The following is a 20576-nucleotide window of genomic DNA, read 5'->3' as shown; positions in this document are numbered from 1 at the left end:
ATGACTAAGGTTTGGAGGTGATGCCAGGCCACGGACAGCTCAAAGAGGTGGAATATAGTATGGGAAGATAGTTGCATAGCAGTCGCATAGGAGGTCTTATTCTGTCAGGGAAAGTTGAGGCTTTGGACCAAAAATGCATGACTTGCTGTTATTCTTGACTAGTAGTATTGCAGCTAACACCTAATTTTTAATAGCATTTCATAATAAAATTACTTACTAATATCTAATATCACTGTAACTAGCATTTTGCACTGCTTTAATGCCTTTTTCCTAGTTATCTTAGAGCAAGTTACAAATATTATTTAAAAAAATGGAACCATATTTTGGAGAAGCAGGTAGGGATCACTTTTCCCAGCTGCCTCTGATGTAGAATACTGGATTGATTAATAGCAACGCAACACGAGAGTACCATGTCTAACTAAAACTGTAAGAGCTATAGTCTATAGAAAAGTTTAAATAACAATGACTAGCAGTGTGATTCTTCTCTTCCTGCCCTCCCTGCCCTCAAAGGATCCCAAACCAAAATAGCCGTCATTAGATTTTTAAGAGAGCTGAGTATAAGATCAAGATTTTATAGCTTACTTAGAAAATGGATGCTATTTGTGAAGTACTGACTGATCGGTTACTTCAGCAAACCTGAATGAAAGAGACTAAAGCTTCGCAAATACTGGAAGCTATTTTTAGTTTTGATAGAAGACTAAAATCCAAAAGTCTGGACAAAATAATCTTGTTTGCAAATAAGAATTAAAGGTCCTTAATTTGTAAGAATTGCATACGCTTCATGAATTCCCAATATTCTTATGGCAAAATTTGAACAGATCACTATGCTAGCCAGTTTGGGTTGATAACATGGCTTTTGTGATTCCAGCTCAGAAGTCCAGGCAGCACAGATACACATTTCTGGATTTGTAACACAGATATTTCTCTGTTTTGTAACAAAGGTATGAACTGTGATGCTGAAATAGATGAATGTGATTCAGACCCTTGCCAGAATGGGGCCCTGTGCAATGATCATGTTGGGTTCTACACCTGCACATGTGCACCAGGTTACCAAGGAATCCAGTGTGAGGTGGACATCAATGAATGTGCGAGCCACCCATGCCAGCACAATGGGACATGTCATGACCTCATTAACAGGTGAGAAATCACTGTTGTTTGGGCAATTAGATACTAGGACTGATCTAAACGTCTGCTTAGTGTAACCTGTGAAAATTGGAGCAGAAATCTGTAGGGGGAGTTGGATTTAGTGTTTTGTACATCCCAGTGGTCGCAGTGGCAGTAACAGAGTGATTTATGGCAATAAGCAAGAAGGCCTCTCCCAGCAGTAGAACTCCTGGGCTGCTTAAAGGAAGGTAGGAAAAGATTCCTGTTATTGCTTCCAGCAGACATGCCAGATACAAAGGGAAGTGATTTGCAGAGCATGAACGCCAAAAGCAACTGCTGAGAACATACCTGTGTGTCTGAATTTACCTTTTCACAGGTAAGGTGTGAACTCTGAGACTGTTGAGCGTTGTCTGCACTGTTGTTAGTGTGACCAGGTTGTGCAGATGGAACTGTCTTGTTCCTCTGCCCCACAAGTGGGTATGAGGACTGGCAGCTTGGCTCCATTTGCTCTTTCCTCATGCTGGGCTTTGCAGTCAAATTAAGAGCTTATGCATTGCTCTGTTTTCCTGCCCCACAGCTACCGTTGTGACTGCAGTGACACAGGCTTTGAGGGGGACCACTGTGAGATGGATATTCTGGAGTGTGCCTCTGAACCCTGTCTGAACAGTGCCACATGTGTGGAGGGAATCAAAAACTACAGCTGTGCCTGCTGGCCAGGTAGGTTAGAAATCTATTTTGCTATGCTGGCATGTAGGCACACTGCAATGGAGAGCACATGCTAAATGGCCGTGTTGAAGAAGTAAAGAATTCATGGTTGTACTGCATGGTCCAGTGTGATTTTTCATTGTCTGAAACAGTGAGGCTGCCATTGCTGCCCTTCACAGTCCATCCCAAAATCTAGTTGACCTCATTGCTGAGAAATGCACCCTGATTCTCAACCATAGAATTTTCTTTCTTTTTTCTGCCATTTTCCATCATGTGTTTTTCTATCATGAGGTAATGCTTTCCTGCAAACTGATTATATGGTTCCTGTGTTTGACATAGTGGAGAAAGTGGAGGGCCCTGGGACTCCCTGCTAGGTGAGCTGCAGTGTCTTCTGGGTTTTATTCTCACGTTCAAGGCAGCCACAATATTTGGGAGACTAGTTCCAGTGAAGTTATGGGTGATGTTGACACTGATGTCTCTTGGCAGGTTACACAGGGCAGCACTGTGAAGAGGATGTGGATGAGTGTGCAACAGATCCCTGTCACAACGGAGGTGTGTGCTTTGAGCGATCCAACCAAGCCTATTATGGAACACGACCTGACTTCCCCCGTAATTTCAGCTATAGTCAAGCAGCTGGTTTCCTCTGTTGGTGCCAGCCAGGCTTTACAGGTGAGCTATGCAGTAAAGGGTCATCCTCTCTGCACCCGATAGATGCTGCATGGTTTGAGAAGATAGGAATGGAGCAATGATGTCTGTGCAACAAAATCACTTAACTACGGGTACTTGAGAGGGGGCATCAGCCTGATGCATCAGGAACGTGCTTCTGTTCACACGCTGTATGAATGTATTGCAGGCAGCTGTCGGAATGTCATTCTCTGTCTAGCAAGCCTGTCTTGAGGCTGAGGTGACAGCCTATGCACTCTCCAAGTGCTTTGATGAATGCCCTCTGGCTATGCAGATGCCAAGGTGGTTTCTCTTTGTCAGTCTCTCATGCATATGGCAGAATTCATCCCTCCAGGATATCTGTGAAACTCCTCATCAGAGGAAACTAATTCCCTGGAGTCCCAGATAACTATTCTAGGTGTTTCCTTGATGAGACTACTCTCATGACAGCGTGTATAATCAGAGTGGGTAGGAGAAGAGGGGGTTCTTGATATCTTGCTCTTGGGGCTAAAAGCTCTGTGGATGTTCAACTGAAATATCGCCCTTTCCCTGATTTATAGATACATATAAAAGGCTTGATTTAACAGCTGGGGAAAATCCCTGGTAGGAGGGCCTAAACAATAATACTTTCTTCTTTTTTGAGAGCAAAATGAGAGTTTGGGCCACTGTTGCACAGATGGGAATGGTTCAGAATTCTGATCCTGCCACTGCTCACTTTCATGACACTGGAAAATCATTTGATCTTTCTGCACTTCATTTTCCCTAATTGTTTCAGTGATAATACCTGTTTGCCAGAGTGTCTGGAGACATGTAGAAAATTAATTCAAGAAATTCTTTTGCGTTTTTAAATGGCAGAAATGCAAAGAATTATGAATGCAGTTGTCATTCAGATTCTTTCCTTCACTGATAGGCATGTGCACCTAAGATGCCTGTTTGTGTTTTCACTTTGAAGGGAAGACCTGCTTTACTAACATCGATGAGTGTGAGTCCCAGCCGTGTCAGAATGGAGGGCTCTGTGTGGACCTTATTAATGGCTTCCTTTGTCATTGCCTACCCGGCTATTCAGGTAATGTTGGTGAAGGGGGGTGGTCGGAATCAGGTCCTTCTGGTTAACTGATGCTGAGCTGCTGCATTTCTGCCCAGCTGCAGGCCTGGATTCCAGCACTGGGTAGCCCAGGCTGCTGGGCAGGACTGAGATGAACTGTGGGGAGCGCGGTAGTGGTACAGTAACGTGTCAGGGGAAAGGCCGTGGATGTCGTCTGCCTAGACTTTAGTAAAGCTTTTGTCACCGTTTCCCACAGCATTCTGCTGGAGAAACTGGCTGCTCATGGCCTGGATGTGTGTACGCTTCACTGGGTTAAAAAATGGCTGGAAGGCCGGCCCCAGGGAGTGGTGGGGAATGGAGTTAAATCCAGTTGGGAGCTGGTCACAAGTGGTGTTTCCCAGGGCTCAGTATTGGGGCCTGTTCTCTTTAATAGCTTTATTGATGATCTGGACAAGGGGATTGAGTGCACCCTCTGTAAGTTTGCAGATGATACCAAGTGCTTGAGTCAACATCCCTGGAAGTATTTAAAAGACATGTAGATGTAGTGCTGGGGAACATGGTTTAGTGATAACTTGGCAGTGCTATGTTAATGGTTGGACTTGATAATCTTAAAGGTCTTTTCCAACCAAAATGATTCTATTCTATGTTTGCAGTCCAGGGCTCAAATGCCATGGGAAAGCTATGTGATTTTGGTCAAGTAAATTGATAGGGAATGAACTAGATTTTGAGACATGAGATCAGCTATGTAGAATTCTGGGCCTGAAGATCAGACTATCTAGGGGATCTGTATCCTGGAGTGAAAGTTCACTGAGAGAACTGTGGGGTTTTTTTTGTACGCGTACTATGAAGGTGAACAAAGTCAGCATTCAAATAAAAAAAGGGGCGCTTGACATTCTAGTTGTCACAAGCTACTGACTGTAGTAGATTGGATCCTCAGCACGTAAAACATCTGTAACACATCTCCATTCCCTAACACCCCTGGATGATAAGAGCCAGCGATTTTTGGCTGAAGGCAGTAATCTGGTATGTTAGGAGGTCAAAAGGTCTTTGTGATGTAAGCAACTGAAGGCTTCTCTGTTTACAAGGGAATGGGGAGTCTGGATTCTTACACAAATGCCCTGCCTGACCCTCATGGATCTCTGTTTTCTAGCTGAGAAGCTAGGGGATAATGAATATTGCACATCAGCTCTGTTGGGAAGGTACACAGCTAACTGACACTAAACCTCATTTTTGTTTAAAGTATTCGTTCTCAGTCTTCTGCATCTTTAAATTCCATGTGTACACTCTATTTTGAGCAATTTAACACCAAATAGTAGTTTATAAGAAAGGTGGTCCCCAGCACGGTCTTATTTATTTTTGAGGTGAATGTAACCTTTCCACAGTGTTCCTAGGCTGCCATCTCGTGGGAAAAAGAAAAACTTGAAGCCAGAAGAAAACCTTGTCCTTTAACTTCTTGGAACAGCAGGTAGCAGCATTCCAGAATCTGTCTTAGGCCTTTATTGCGTGGCAAGGTTTTTTGTTTTCCTTCTGTGGTCATAGTGATTGAGTGATGTTGGCGTAACTGTCCTGTCTTTCCCGGGAAGACCCATTACACAGGTACTTTCACTCCCAGAATCTCAAGTCAACTCCTAGTTAACACCTTCTGTAACAGGGCTGGATTCTTTGTGCAGTTTTATGGCCTATCTCATTTGTTTTGGATTCCTAATTTAGGCTAGGCCAAGAAAATTTTTCCTTTTTTAGGTGAGGTCTTGGAAAATAGGCGTTTATCTAAGCTCTTTATTGCAACTTTCTTGGGTAGTTACAATGCTATACTCAAGAATTGAGATCTTGTCTAAAGAGATGGTTTAAAGTTTATCCTACTTGTCAGAATTCCCACTGACATATGTGCCTCGTTCTTTTTTCCTCCGTCAGTGCCCCAGCACCCTCAGAGTTCAGAATTTCATTGTGCTTTGCCAAACTGCAGATCTGTTTAATCCTTTCCAATTCTTAGCGTGCTCATGGGCAGAAAAGCTGACAGAAACACAAGATGATGGGCAAAGGAGTGCTAGAGTTCATTCTGTTGCATCAAATTTGGGTTCATTAGTACTTGAAGGGGATTAGAAGCAGGTTGCTCTTCTGGATATTGCTTTTGGTAAAAGACTTTGTCTCAGCTGAGGTAGTTCTGACACATTAACACAGTGAAAGGCTGGGAGCAGTCTGTGAGATCAATGAGTGCGTGTGGAGGAGTGAAGCTGACAGGGAAATAATAGCAATTAATCTCCCCTCCTTTGTCAATTAATCCCAGTACAGTCATGCTGGGTAAACAGCTTATTACTTCATATTAGGATCACAGAACAACTTTGTGAAGCTTCCCATAATGTTTCTGTTCAAAACACATTTCTGTGGCAGCTTAGATCTGCCATGAACTTGGGTTTAAGCTGCCTCTGCTGATTAAAGTGAACTTGCTACTCTGATGAAGAATGCTTTCTTGGGGCGGCAGGGGGTTCTTTCTGTATTTTTTTTTCTTCAGTCTGAGGAATTTGGGGAGTGTTGGGATAACAGTGTGAGTCAGGAGAAATTCTTTTAACTGCCTCAGTGCTGTCTGGGCTACAGCAGTGCAAGGAGATGAACCAGCTCTCCTTGAAATGTAGTTGTTGCAGAAATGGTGGTTCGTTCCTGAGAGAACTACATAATAGGGCCTGAAGAGGCTGTTCAGTGTGTCATTTTGTGCTTTAGTAGAGAATGTACCCTAAGAGGATGTAAAAGGTATGAATCAAAAGATTGCATGGGTACCAAGTGAAGTGAGAAAGAGAATGAATCATGCACGGTCTTGGAAATTATGTCAGTTGTGGTCAAGAGAAAAACATTAGGAAAAGTCTGTCTTTTAGGAAAAAAAACCAACAAAATGAATTTTTATTCACAGGAATGGTTTCAGTCCATCACGTATGTACTAAGAAATAATTGAGGCCAGGACATGAAGAAGTCAGGTTACATCTATTTGGAATGGGAAGCAATTTTTAACCTGCAAGAATGTAATCACTTAAGTTGAATTTGGCTCATTCACTCTTTAAAAACTTTTAAATGGCCTGAGCACTCCCACTCGTATTTCCACTCCTGCTAAACTTGTCTTTAGAAAGGCAGTGTCCTAAAACACAGTGCTGAGGCTTTGGTTGGCCCGAATGAGAGGGGAAGAACACCATCGTTTCCATTGCAGACACCCGTTGGCAGTGGCACCTTGTGATCATGGTAAAATTCTGAGCTTTTTTGCACATGGCTGAGGACTGCTTCTGCTTTCATGAGAAATCAGAAGGTGAAGTGGTGGGAAATTTGGGAGGGATTGTGATTGCGAATGTGTCTCAATATAATTGGAGTGCGTTTTGACCATTTTACTTTGTTCAGCCATAATGTCTTTGTCAATGGTAGGATACCTTCTGTGTAGCCCGCTATAAATGCTTACTCTGTAAGAGTGCGAGCCCAGATCAAATAGGCTTGAATTCCTGGGTCGTGGGTCATGAAATAAATGGGAAATGCTTCATCCTTCTAACCACCTTTGGATAGATTTAATTTTTTTGTGCAGGTATTTCTTGATGTCAGATTTGTTTTAGAGATGTAGCCCCTAGATAAGGGTCAGCTAAAAGGTTAAGATAGTAGAGATTAGAGGACTGTTACCCCTTCAACAGAATCCCTTTTGGTAAATATAGCTGAAGGGAGCTAGGGAACACTGCGTGAGACACCCACACCCACGTTGCATCTCCCTTCTGGATCATAGCTCCACGGTTAATCAGACTTTTGACTTTCCTGTCATCTGATGAAAATGCTGCAAGAGCATACGCTTCAGTTTAGATCCTGCTTGTGTCTAGGTGTCGGGTGAGCTTTGATCAAAAGTGTCCTCTGAGATTCTGATGTTTGTGATGTCATGATCTGTTTTGAACTAGCTTTTTGCGTAGATTTTCTGCCTATGGACAGCCTGCGATATGTCAGCTCACTATGGTTGAAGACTTTTGAGAGGATTATTAATGGTGGAGCAACTCTAATGAATTAAATTTGACTTTGTTACTAACCAAAATGTGTGAAGTCCAGCTTAATAATCATCTTTAGAATCAGGTCAGGCAAGTACTTGGGCAGAGCAGTGTCCAGAGACTGAAGAATTCTCCCATGCGTAGGTATGGCGAGGTGGCTGTCTTTTAACAGTGTCTACCAGGAGAGATGACTTCAAGATGTCAGATATTAGACTAGATTCAGTGTGTTGATTTTCATATAAAATGCTTATCAGCAATGCTTATTATTCTCAGTAACAGTGGATTTGCTTGCCAGCAGGCAGATCAAAGTTTCCTTTCCTTTCCTTAAGGGGAGGCAAGCTCTTGAGACTAGGATGGGTGTCTCTGAAGCCTGGAAAGAAATTCCTAAATTTCTGGGACTCATTTACCAACACAGGGAGGAATTTGCTAATCTCTATCTAAAGAACATGTGTGAAATTTGGAAATTTCTATCCAAAGTTCACTCTCCATTTTGTAACATTTTTCTACTAAGGACCCTCTGACATATATAGTGTTCTTTATCTTGACCTCCTCCAAGAAGTCTTACAAATGATTAGGAACAAAATAATTCTCTGAATTTAAACCCCATGACTGAATCTTCTAACTTGCATGATTGCCAGTGTGTAAGAAAGGGGAATTAAAACCTCTAGAAAATTAATCATCTGATCCTTTTAAGGTCTTTAAAATCCTCCAATTTCAAAGCCCCTAAGCAGTTACTCCTCAGTTGTGTGTAGTTTGAAACAGATGTTCAGTGATCCACCATTTTGGCTTATAAGAGGTCTTATTTAAGTATTTCATCTTGCATATAGATGTACTATTTAGAATTGTCATGGCTGTACTTCTTCATCCTCATTCTGTCTCTCCAAGAGAACCCTAGTCTGCATAGAAAGAAAGCAGTCACAGGGTCTAATTAGAAGTATTTCATGTAATGAATTTGAAAAGATGTAGTGACTAGCAGGGGATCAGAATCTGTGCTGACTTACGCTACATGGATTTGGGTACAATATATTTCCAATCAGCAGTATGGAGATAGACTCTGTGTGTGTGTATGTAAATATATGCATGTGTGTATAAATCAAAATATGGCTCTTCTTAAACAGATTTAACGTTCTCCAGTCTTCACAGTTGTTATATATTGTGAATGGGCACAAGCTACCAATTTGTTTTCACTTCAACAATAACAGAAGTGTCATACTAGCTAATGACATGTAGTATTTAAAATCTGTGCTAGTCTGTGCATGCGTGCGACCCAGATGTGACTCTCTGAGAAGTTTTGACTCCAAACAAACACTCACCATATCCCACTTAAATATCTGTAAAATTGACTGGCATGTTTGGATTGAGTGAAATGAAGAAAGTAAAATAGCTACAAGAGTTGTTGGAATGCTTTCTTTTAATATCTTAAAGAGATACTGCTAATGCAGATTCCAGACTCTGACATGTGGGAGGTTTTGTTTGCTTGGACCTGACATTGATACTAACAGAGACTCCAAGCTTGGGGAGAAGCTCCCACATAACATTTCTTCATGGAAATAAGAACCTTCTCTGAGTTCCTTAGAACACAAAAATACAATTCTGCTTCCAGGAACTTTATAATATGAAAGGAACCACATTTAAAAAAACAAAACGCAACAACTCCCAGAACCACAAAGGAAAAAAATGTGGTTGCAACAGCTAATTTTATAAGGTTGCTAACAAGGAAAGAGAGGCTTTTGGTTCTGCAGTCCCATGTTTGAACCAGTACAGTCAGCATAATACAGGAAATTTCCTTCCATTCAGTTTGACTTCAGAGAAACAGATCATGGTAGTTAAAACTTGAGACTTTTCTTTGTGAATGTTGCAGAGTGGAAATGCTTGTGCTCACAAATGCACAGAACAGGGCACGTGGAGGAAGGAAACGATGTGAAATGCTGGTTTAAGTCAGTATTGAATGTACAGCAGGGCCCAGGTCGCGCTCTGCATTTGGAACTCTCCTTATTTGTATGGCTTGGATATTTCCCAGTGCTGGAAATGTGGCTCTTTGGCTTAGCCTATAAAAAGGAAATTGCATATTTTGGCCTTATTCAGGGAATTTGGCAGATTCACCTGGGAGGCGGCAAGGGCAAGAGGTTGTCTCTTGGCTTTTTACTGTGGGAGCTAATGCTGTGGATACTGCAGGGTATTACTGTAATGCAGCGAGTGAGGATACACTGTGAGAGCGCATTCTTCGTGTCAGCACTGACAGAGGCCAGCTGGGGAGGTTTAGAGCGGGGCTGGATTAGATCTCTCTGCAACGCAGGTCTCTGCTATATTGGCTACTTTCATCTCCAATCCCTTTTTGTCTGACTGGCATCAGGCAGCGCATTCTGCCGTTTCAGTCCAGCCTTTTTTGTCATTCCTCCCCCCCATTCGCCCCCATTTTTTTTTTCCCTTTACTGTCACAAATGTCCACAAGGAGTCGGCCATGAAATCCGTGCTGATTGGTGTGATCCTGAAGGGAATTTTTCTGCTAGCAGGTAATGAGATCTATACAGTAATTGCAATGTGTCCTGAATGCTTGCGTGCCTGCCCGGGGCAGGGAGCTGGTTGTGCGATTAGCGGGAGCTGGAGGCATGAGAAGGAACAAGAATTGACTAGAAAGGAAGAATGTTTTTATTTTGAACAGACCTAAAGTTTTGTTTTGGAAACTTTAGGGGAAGGAATTTCCTTGTTGCCGCAAGATGAATGCGGAGCCGTCAGATGCTCTGTGTGCGTCTTTCCTACAGTTCTGCCTTGTGCTGTGCAGGAACCGAACCTGGGGTGTTCCACCTTGTTTTGTACTGTGTAAACACACGGATAACACATCCTGTTAGTTCTGTGAAATGTTGTGTTTGATTTTTACAGATGTTTTCGCAATTTTCCTTTTTCCTTTAATGATTTAAAACTCCTTTACAGAGAAGTAGTTTTTGTTTTAACTCAGAGGACAAACCCTTTGCTGGCCTGCGCACTTCTCCATCTCCTCCCCCACCATCTCCTTGAGTGGTGGTGCACGGTGGGAGAGGGGTCAAAGCGGTGTGTTGCCATGGAAATGGCAGTAATTGTGCAAATATAATTGTGTTGGGGTCCATTTGTTGCGGCTAATTCTCTCTCTCCCCCCTCTCTCCCTCCCCTCCTTTTTTCTTTTGATAATAATAATACAAACCCTAATTAGGATGCACCAGGGAAAGGTTGCTTGGAATTCAGCTGTCTTACGGGAGAGGGCAAGCCGGTGCTGGCCAGGAAGCCCCACTGAACTTGCATGTTTCAAGATTGGGCTCATGAATAGACCTCCTCCTTCAAGTTTTTTTGGTATATGACAGCTAAATTAGAATATCTCTCTTTATATGTGCTTATTCCTTTAACATATTACATATCTGTTGAAGTATATGATTCTTACAATCTATACAATGAATCTCTGCTTATTAATAGCAGTGAGTAAATCATTACTTTCATTCAGGGAATGGCAAGCTATATGGATTTTAATAACACTTGCGTCTATGAAACAAGATTGTTCTCACCACATCGGTAACACTTTAGAATCTAGTGAATAGATTTTTATTTGAAAATACTGCAGGCTGTTAAAGCTCAGCGACTTCTGAGTGGCTGTTTCCGACCCAGTCCCTGTGGGTTGTTAGCTTGGGACTGTTAGCTTAAACACTGCGAAATTAACTGGAATGTTTGAAAATGCTTGTCTCCAGATAGCAGCCTTTTAAATAACACTTGTCTGATCTTCAGATAACAAGTTGCACTGATTTGTGTTTGTGAGCCTTTAACTAGATAAGACACTCATTAAACATTTTAAAGTCTCCTAATGATGTAATGAATCAGATTGGCAACACTGCTCTTACTATTGATAGCTCAAATAATAGTAAACATTTGAGCTAAGAAATTTAGAGGGAACAGAGAAGACTACTTAAGAGTAAGTTGGTTTTGTTAAATAGAGTCGTTCCCCCTTTTATTTTTTTTTTAAATATACCTGAAAAGGGATGCCTAAGCTTCTTTTAGAAAAACAAATTACTTTTGAACTTCTTAATACCCACTTTCCAGTGGGTTTGCAAAGACGCAATCGTCCATGTCCTGGAGTAGATTGGAATAATGGATATCCAGGAAATGATCCATACTTCTGAATACTGTAATGGCCTATAGCAAAAATCTTATTTTTTTCTGAAGTATTCTGCTGGCATCCCCTTCATTTACACTCTGTCATCTACAGCCAAACCCCAAAATTACAGACCCCTCTGCTGCACTTAAATTAGCATCTAGGAAGCAATATGCAACAGAAATCTTCTTCTTCTGCTTTGTTTTGGTGTAACTGAAGAATTTGACAAACTGGAGATGTTCAAACACAGTTGACAGAACTCATTGGTGATAATGGAGGAGGAGAGACAGCAAGAGAGCTGGCTGATGAAGGGTACGGTCTCTGCGAGGTGTATAAGGAGTTAATGAGGTAGCACCGAATAACTGTTCAGCAAGGGGTGACATTGGGTTCCAGGAAAAAATTGTTGTAGCCGGATTTTTAGAACTCTTGCACATCTCCTGTGTTATCAGTTTGTTTTAAAAACTGCTTCAAATTCAAATCTGGCACTGCACTGGCTTCTAGGAGGGCAAGGATACATTAAGTGGTTTAGATGCCCTTTTCTTCTCCTGCTTGAGTCCTGTGATGGCTGGCTGCTTGCTGGCAGAAACAGCGATGGCAATAAAGATGATGCTTATGTTTTTGGTTCCTCTAGGAAGAGCTGCCCTCCTCTCTTTCTGCTGTGGAACATTTCCTTTGCCTGTTTGTAAGCTGTGAGGTTAGACAGCAGTGAGTAAAGACCTGAAGTGTCAGCTTATTTTTTTCACCCATTTCAAACAAATAATCTAAGAAATCAAACCAGCTGCATCCCATGGGAAAGCTTGGTGTTTAATTAGCCACCAGCCTGGGGTTGTGCACTCGCCGTAGGGACTAATTTGCCACCTGGTGTGAAGCACTCACCCCACAGGTGTCAGCTGGGAGGCTGGGAAACAGCCCAAGCAGGTCTTCCTGTGGCTGCTCCATGGGGAGAGCACACTGGCCGCAGGAGATGTGGTCAGGCTGGGAATGTGATAGGGGAAAATGGGGCTGGGACCCTGCCTCTGGTCTTCTCAGAAATGTAGAAATTCATGGCATCTCTCCTTTTGTTATCCAAACCAATGCTATCTTCTCCTCATTGCCCTGGTCTGAAATGAGCAGCATCTCAAGGATTTGGGACTATAACCAACCTGTCTTTCTGACGTCATTCAACAGCCTCTCCCCTTAAATCTGACTGCACACTTGCCTCTTAAAGTTTTGAGAGCCCTCCAATCCACTGATAACTCAGAAAACCCACTCCACGTAGTTCTACTGCTCGACTGATTTTACTTAATTCCAATTGAAGTCTTCCCATCTTCTCCCAGACTGGGATTCTCCAGGCCCAGAGATGTCCATTATACTCTATTTATTCCAACATGTTTCCATCAAGTGTGGCCATATCTTTGTGCTGAAATCTTAATTCCATCCTTGCTGCTTCCTTCACAGGTAAAATCACACCCCAGGTTCTGTGTGCTGAGCAAGCCTGGCATTAATAGCTGGAGGAAAAAGCTGTGCTGAGGTAGTATTAGCAACTCCCAATCTGTCCCATCAGCTGAGCTCTTCTTCAAGGCAGACGTCATAGGCTTTTCCACAGGCACTACATAGAGCAGTTCTCTTCTAGTTTATGTCAGGAGAGAGCAATGTCCCAGAGGAATCCCAGTTAATGTTGCCTACCGAACAGCTCTAGCATAGCTGGGAAGGGCAGTATTAGCAGAGCCTTCCATTTCTCTTTCAGTGCTTCTCAGAGCTCCATACGTGTTGTGGCCCTACACTGACACAAAGCGACGTTTTGGAGCTGGAAGCTGGTGTTGAGTCTTTGCCTATTTGCAGAGACAGCACTGGTAACAGCAACTGAACACTGGGTCTGAAAAGAGTAAAGCAGCTCGGTTAGACTGCGGGGTACTAGGCGTTTGTGCAAGGCTGCCTGTGAGGCATTGCTGGGGCGTGAGGGGGACTGTAACCATCCAGGCATATATTCAAGAAGCCTGTATCTTTGCTAAGTTTTTTCTTTTTTTATCACACATCAAGTCCAGCTCCAGTGCTCCTAATACCCTCTCTCCCCTCATCTCTTTCCCTCAGGCAACTCTCTAATCTCTTTGACATGCACATTCTGTCTAGTGGCTTTTCTTTACAAATGTCTTTTGTGTTTTGATTCCCCTCCTTTGTGTGTGAATTCCTTCTTTTTCTTTCTGCTGTCCTCGTTGTGCTTGCTAGCTAGATTCGCGTGTAATGCTATTAGATTGGGATAATCCATGCTTAGTTTATCTGTGTGACTGTCTCTGAAGATTAGTGAAAACCAATGTTATGGGCTAGATAAAGTGAACTGGTTCAGAAGGGCTCTTCTGTCAGTCTGGAGATGCTCAGGAAAATGACAGCAGATTTTCATTAACCAGATTTGAGTGTAATGTCTTGTAATTTACTTGAGCCCTGTTGGGATACATGTGCCTCAAGGAGACACAAGAACTGCAATGCAGTACTTTTTACCCAGTTCACTTCTGCAGGACTGGACAGAACTGAAATCAGCTTAGCGCAAGTATGGCAGAATGGCTGTGGAGCATGTTTTGTTTGTGGTTTGTGAGTGTTCTACAATTGGAGGGTCATCTGGGAATTGGACTTTTCTTAACTGAGGCTATTCAATAACTTCCCATTTTAATGCTGTTTGCAACAATGGTGCCTGGAACGTGCTCTGGTCAGATCTGTAGACTTAATTTGTGTTTCAACGTACCAAATCTGTTATGAAGGAAGCATGAAATCCTTGTCTGTGCTGTTTTGTCCCTTTAATATCCTCTGTGTGTTGATTACCTGTGGTGCTTGAGATTGTCTGGGATAGGACAGCAGTCTGTTGGGTGATGTAGGCTGACTGCCTGAAGCTCTGTAAGTAGCACCTTCTCTGCAGGAGCTGGGAGAACAGCACAGAAGTGGGGTTTTTCTTGCTCTTCTGTCAGTGGTGGGGCCACTCTGTAGTGAGTGTGGGGCTTCTCGCTGGCAGCCTTTGGTCTTTTGGTGGTTTTCTGAAGAGAATGGCTTAGAGAGTGGCAGTGCTGGGGAGGGCGGTCTGTGCCCGGCAGACTTGCTCTGGGGAGGAGAGTCACCATCCCCTACAGTGAGATCCCATTTCTAAATCTCTTTCGCAGGTGTGGAATGTGCTGTTAACATCAATGAGTGTGAGGAGGGTCCCTGCAAGAATGGAGCTGTCTGTGAGGATGGCATTGCTGACTATACCTGCCACTGTGCCCCTAGCCAGGATGGCATTATATGGGGAGGGAAGAACTGCTCTGTCAAGCTCACTGGGTGCCAGACGCACGACTGCCAAAATGAGGCCTTGTGCATCCCAACCTACCAAGCTGAGAGCCACGGCCACCTGTGCCAGTGCCAGCCTGGTTTCTATGATGCCACATGCTCAACACCAACAACGTTTTCCTTTGCTTCCAGAGGGTATCTCCTCATTGAGCTGCCCATGAACAATCAGAGCAGGAGGGACGTAGCAGGAGATCAGCTTACCAGCGTGTCCCTCCGGTTCCGAACCACCTTACCCAGCGCCATCCTTTTTTACCGAGGCCATGAAGCTGAATACTTGTTCCTGGAGCTCTTTGATGGCATTCTGCATGCAGGACTGAAGAGGGAGGATGGTGGGTACCTGCTGCTACTGGAGGGGCTTAGAGTCGATGACGGCCAATGGCATAAAGTTGAAGTTGTTCTGCACAGCACTCTGCAGCTAAAGCTCTGGCATGACTCTTGTGATGGAGGTGTCTGCCTGCAGAGCTCTCCTGTCCCACATGGCACTGCTTTGCTCCCACATGCCTTCCTGAATATGTACATTGGAGGGGCTGGGCATCCAATGGTCAACAACACACAGAGCCAGCAAGGCTTTGTCGGCTGCCTGGAAGACTTTCAGGTAGATGCTGAAGCTGTGCTCCCGGTGGATCTACCTACAGATGAGTCCTCCCCAGTGAAGCAGGGCTGTGACCGGACAGAGTGGTGCCTCTCCCAGCCCTGCTTTCATGGAGGGCTGTGTGTGGACCTTTGGGCAACCTTCAGGTGCGACTGTTCTAGGCCTTATGGAGGCCCAGCTTGCTCATACGGTAAGTGCCACAGGCTTCACATCTGCCAGTTCCTGTGTCAGTTGGTGCCTCACAGAGAGTAGATAAGCATTGATGCTAGCTTTGGAAGCCATATTTTCTACTTGACCAGTGAGAAAGCTAAAGCAAACCCCTCGGTAAATAAAATTCTCATTGATCCCTTTTCTGTCACTTGCTCCTGCAGGAACGATTGTCAGTTTTGTTGAGCCAGAGGGTCTGGACTTCATCTTTGTATCAATTCTGTGTGAATGCAGAAGTTGTTTTGCTGTGAAAAGTTGATCTTGAGCTTCTGAGTTGAGGATGAATAGGAATGTATTGCTTTATAGATAAAACAGAAGTGCTAAAGGAAGCTCTTTGACAATTTTGAGATAAAACCGTATCTGCTTGTGTTGTGTTTTTTTTTTTTATTCCTCCAAGGCTTCTATTAATATTGTTCCAGGTTTTTTGTTTCGCCCCTGACCCCTAAACATGGCAAGTACGAAGTTGTTCTGCTGTTACCAAATTTATGAATTTTAAGAGCAACTTTGCAGCTTCAAAGTCCTTGAGTAAATCTGCTAGGTGGCAAGGACTCTGCTAGACCTGTATTTCCCTCTTCTGCTACTTGGGTGCTTGAATTCATGCCTTCCAGACAAAGCAAGGACACTTTCACCTACTTCTTAATTTCAAAGACCTGAATGAGGAGAGAACGTAATTACCCTGATGCATGTTGAAAATGTTGGGAAGAAAGATCTTGCCCCACTCGTAAGGAGTTGCAGCTTAGAATATCCCTGTGCCAGCTGCATTCCTCTTGTCATTGAGCTGATGTGCATTTCTTTTCTCTTCCAGAGCGTCCAGCAGCAACATTTGGCCTAGAAAATTCCACCAGCTTTGCCTCTTTCACCCTTTCTGATAGCCTTGGTGCAAACTTCAACATCTCCTTTTTCATTCGTAGTCGGAAACCTAATGGTTTGCTATTGCAAATCACCAACGAAACTGACCCCTGCCTCACCATATACTTGAAGAATGGCAAGCTGAAGGTGGAGATGGTATCTACACATACTGTGACATTTCCAGAAAATTTAGTTGATGGGAGAAGACATTTGGTAGCTCTGTCTTTCCAAGGAGGAATTGTTGGTGCTCACCAATCGGACACATACATGGAGCTAGGACAACTCGTAGCAAGACCTCTTTTAGCTGGTTATGACGTGTATATTGGTGGACATCCTAACCCAGACAGCACTGCTATGTGGGGAGGCTACTTTAAAGGCTGTTTGCAAGACATCCAACTGAACAGCCACCAAATACAGTTTTTTCAGGTTGAGAACTACAGTCTGCCACAAGAACTCAATAGGACTCAAAATGATAATCTTGTGAATGGTTGTATCTCTGATGATACCTGCAAGGTACGATGGCTCTTGTTTGTCTGTACATCTGTGCAGTTGTTTATTATAGTTCTGTGATTACAGAACACTTTGTTGCTGATATTGGGAAGATGAGAAAGTTTTTAAGTATTGAAGGACATGTGGTCCCATATGCTCCTGCTTCACTCAATATACTACATACAATTTAAGCACCACGTTTTCCCTAGCTTCCTTGTAGTCTTTGTAGTTTGTAGAACTTGGGTGCTCCCGCTCTCGTGCGGCTGAGCCCACACACACATTCCAGGCTCCACCCGCTAACCAGTAACCTTTCCAGCTCCTCCCTTCATCCTGCTTCAGTTGCGCAACAGCCTCTTCCCCCAGGAATTCATCGCTTCAGCAACACTTCAAGGAACTGTCTCCGTGGTGCCCTTAGATCAGAAGCTTTATGCCACACGTGAAGATGGGGGGGCCGTATGCCCTAATTTTCCCCTTCTTGCTCTTGGTGCTATAAAGTATTGTCACACCTCTGGCATTAGGTGCGTCCTTCTAGTGACAGAACTTTGTGAGGTTTCTCAGGAGCATTGCAGCTTGTTTCATCTGTTTCTTACCTTTGCTGTTGTGCTTTGTTCTTTTCCAAATTGACAGAGCTGTGCCTAGGGCATTTCTGTGGATCAGCAGAGCACACAGGGAGAGACAGGGTCTCAGGAATTTCTTGTACAGAGACCCTTGTGCTTCCTTCACTGCTGTTGAGTCACTATTTTAATTACCCTTCTTTCTTGATTCAAGTGCTGCTTGTACTAATCTTTGCTGTCACATTTCCTTCTACCAATTTCTCTTAGATCCAAAGATGAATTATGCTGTTCCTAAATTCCACCATTTTGTTTTTCAGTCTGAGCCATGTCAGAATGGTGGCAGATGCATTGTCACTTGGAATGATTTCCATTGCAGCTGTCCAGCAAATTTCACTGGGAAGTTTTGTGAAGAGCGAGTCTGGTGTGAAAGTGACCCATGTCCTGAAGCTACCACCTGTATAGATGTTCTAGCAGGATACGTGTGTAAGTACTGTTCTCCTGCTTATGCCTTGGTAAAAATCTGTAGTGTTCACTGTCTGTAATCAGTATTCCGAGTTTGTACTGTTGCAGTAAATATAAACACATGCTGCAACAAGGAAATGGTATGATGCCCAGGTAGCATGCACTTTATGGATTTACCATCAGGTTGTGATAGAGCAAAGACGGTACTCAAAGATGTTTCCTTCTGTTACTTTGACTTGATCAGGGAGGAACCTATCCACTTTTGTGGAGTGATTGCCTACCTTATTGTCACTGCAGTGCAAAGACCATCCTGCTCTGTAACATTCAGCCGTTTCTAGAGTCTCAGGTTATTTCACCAAGTAGGACCCAATTAAGTATTGCAAATGTGTCTCAGTTTTCTCTCAAGACAGAACCACGGGGAATGAAGAAAACTAGTTAGCTATTGATGCCCCGGGGTGGAGGGAGTGTTGTCTAGGGGCTAGAAAGCGTCCCGGAACTCAGGATGTTGGGGTGTCCCCAGCCCTGCCACTGGCTGCCTCAGCACCTTTGGATGTATTACTTTCTTGACTTATGTTCTAGTTTTTCTAGCAGTAAAAGGGGAATAGTTGGATTTTTATGTAGCGCTGTGAGACTGATAAGTAAAAATTGCTTCACAAGAGCTGGATATTATTATTAGAGGTGCAAGTGTAAACAGGAAGCGCTTTAAGGGTGCCAGCAGCTAGGCCTGTAATCCTACTCACACTAAGCTTACGTGATCTTAAGGGAGAGAACCTGCCAGGAGTTTGTGATTGGTCTGTCTCAAACATGACACCAACTGTCTTTCAGATCTGTTATGCTCTACCCCTTTATTTATAGGCCTGGCTAATGCAACATTTAATAGTTATGCTGCCATTGAGTTTACCACCAATACATCAGTGACTAGAACTCTGAGCAGCCTCCACGTGGATTTCAGAACTAGGGATGAAGATGCTGTTTTGATTCGGGCTGTGGAAGAAGTGGATTCCCTCCAGATAGCCATTAAGAACTCATCTCTGCTTGTTGACATCAGGAGTGGGAATAGCATCGAAGGTGTCAGGTTCCTGAGTCAGAAGACTGTCACGGACGGAGCCTGGCACACCCTCTCTGTGTCTATGGAAGAGCCATCTGCACTTTCTTCCAGATGGCTGGTTCGTTTGGATGGGTCTGTTAATATGACTCTGCAGGGAAATGCTGGGAACTTGGACTTTCTAAAGAACAACGCGCTGATTGTTCTAGCTGAAAATTTCACTGGCTGCCTAGGACAAGTGAAGATAGGGGGCATCTACCTGCCGTTCACTGCCCATCTCTCATACCCCCAGCCAGAACAGTTCCAGCAGTCCAGCGGAAGGGCCATCCAGCTGGGCTGCACCGGGGCTGATGTTTGCGCTTCTAACCCTTGTCTCAATGCCGGCACCTGCGAGGACTTGTTCAATTCCTTCAGCTGTGCCTGCAGCGCTGGCTGGGGGGGGCTGCTGTGTGAGTCTAACCTTGATGACTGCCAGTCGAGCCCATGTGTTCATGGGGACTGTGTCGATGCAGTAGCAGATTTTCAGTGTGAATGCTTCCGGGGATTCATTGGGAAGAGGTGTGACATCAACGTCGATGACTGTGTGCGGCACCAGTGCCTACATGGAGCTACCTGCATTGATGAGGTTTATGGCTACTCCTGCAAGTGCCCTCCTCAGTACTCGGGACCTCGCTGCGAGTAAGTATCTTGGTTAATTTGATGCAGGGGTCAGAGGAGCCCCCAAATAAGTTGGCCTTTTTCTTTGGGACACTTCGGGAAAATTTTTCATTGCAAGTACCCGGTAGGTAAAGCACATAAATTCTGCTGTGAATTGGAAGGTGCCGTCCAGGTCCAAATCCTCACTGAAAGGTGCTCAGCCTCATCCTTCCTTTTTATGCGGGTTATCCCCATGCTACATTTCAGAGCTGTTTAAAGTGCAAGTACTGTAGCCTGTTGTCACCTCCCTCTTGCATTCCCTAAGAAAATCCATCTTCTCCAGGATTTGACTCCCCTCTGTCATATTCCTGTATTGATTCAAAACAAAGCAAACAAAAAACCCCTGCTGGCCTGCCTATGAAATGAGAGGAGGCTCCCAGCCCCGGGAGCATGGAGCAGGCTGTACTGGATGTCCTGGAGTGCAGAAGTGGTCCCACTGAGGATGGGTTCCTGGGCAGAGTGCAGAAGAGGGACAATCTAGTCTCTGCAGAGAATGCTATTTTTGATAAACCTTTGGCACTGGGTTTATAGAGATTGCCTGTAGCAGAAGTTCCTAACTGCGGTTATTTTTGCCACTAGTAGTACACAGCCAACTTTCACGAGATACTTGGCCTGCCTGGGAGCAGGACACTGCCATTGCTAATGACAGTGCCCATTGCTACTACCTCTGCAAAAACAAACCTTACCCTGACAAATATTTTCTTAGAATATTCGATAAAAATACACGTGCACGCCTAGACTGATTAACAGCATTCCTTCAAC

At 43.9% G+C, this 20576-nt stretch overlaps 1 protein-coding gene across 10 annotated transcripts in view; it reads left to right on the top strand.

The window, feature by feature from the left end:
• The window catches only part of CRB2 (crumbs cell polarity complex component 2), a 73225-nt gene that overhangs the window by 43885 nt on the left and 8764 nt on the right, over positions 1–20576 (top strand). For 9 of the 10 annotated variants that reach the window (XM_074608932.1, XM_074608931.1, XM_074608930.1 and 6 more), the window contains 8 exons: positions 942–1137; positions 1682–1821; positions 2296–2478; positions 3425–3538; positions 14755–15702; positions 16525–17081; positions 17929–18094; positions 18929–19796. In XM_074608932.1, coding sequence (XP_074465033.1) covers positions 942–1137; positions 1682–1821; positions 2296–2478; positions 3425–3538; positions 14755–15702; positions 16525–17081; positions 17929–18094; positions 18929–19796 — 3172 coding nt within the window. The remainder of the gene's footprint in view (positions 1–941; positions 1138–1681; positions 1822–2295; positions 2479–3424; positions 3539–14754; positions 15703–16524; positions 17082–17928; positions 18095–18928; positions 19797–20576) is intronic. The other variant, XM_074608936.1, reaches the window with a different exon arrangement.

This window comes from Larus michahellis, chromosome 15, assembly GCF_964199755.1.
Source record: "Larus michahellis chromosome 15, bLarMic1.1, whole genome shotgun sequence".
Taxonomy (NCBI): domain Eukaryota; kingdom Metazoa; phylum Chordata; class Aves; order Charadriiformes; family Laridae; genus Larus; species Larus michahellis.
This window is presented reverse-complemented; position numbering and strand designations above follow the sequence as displayed.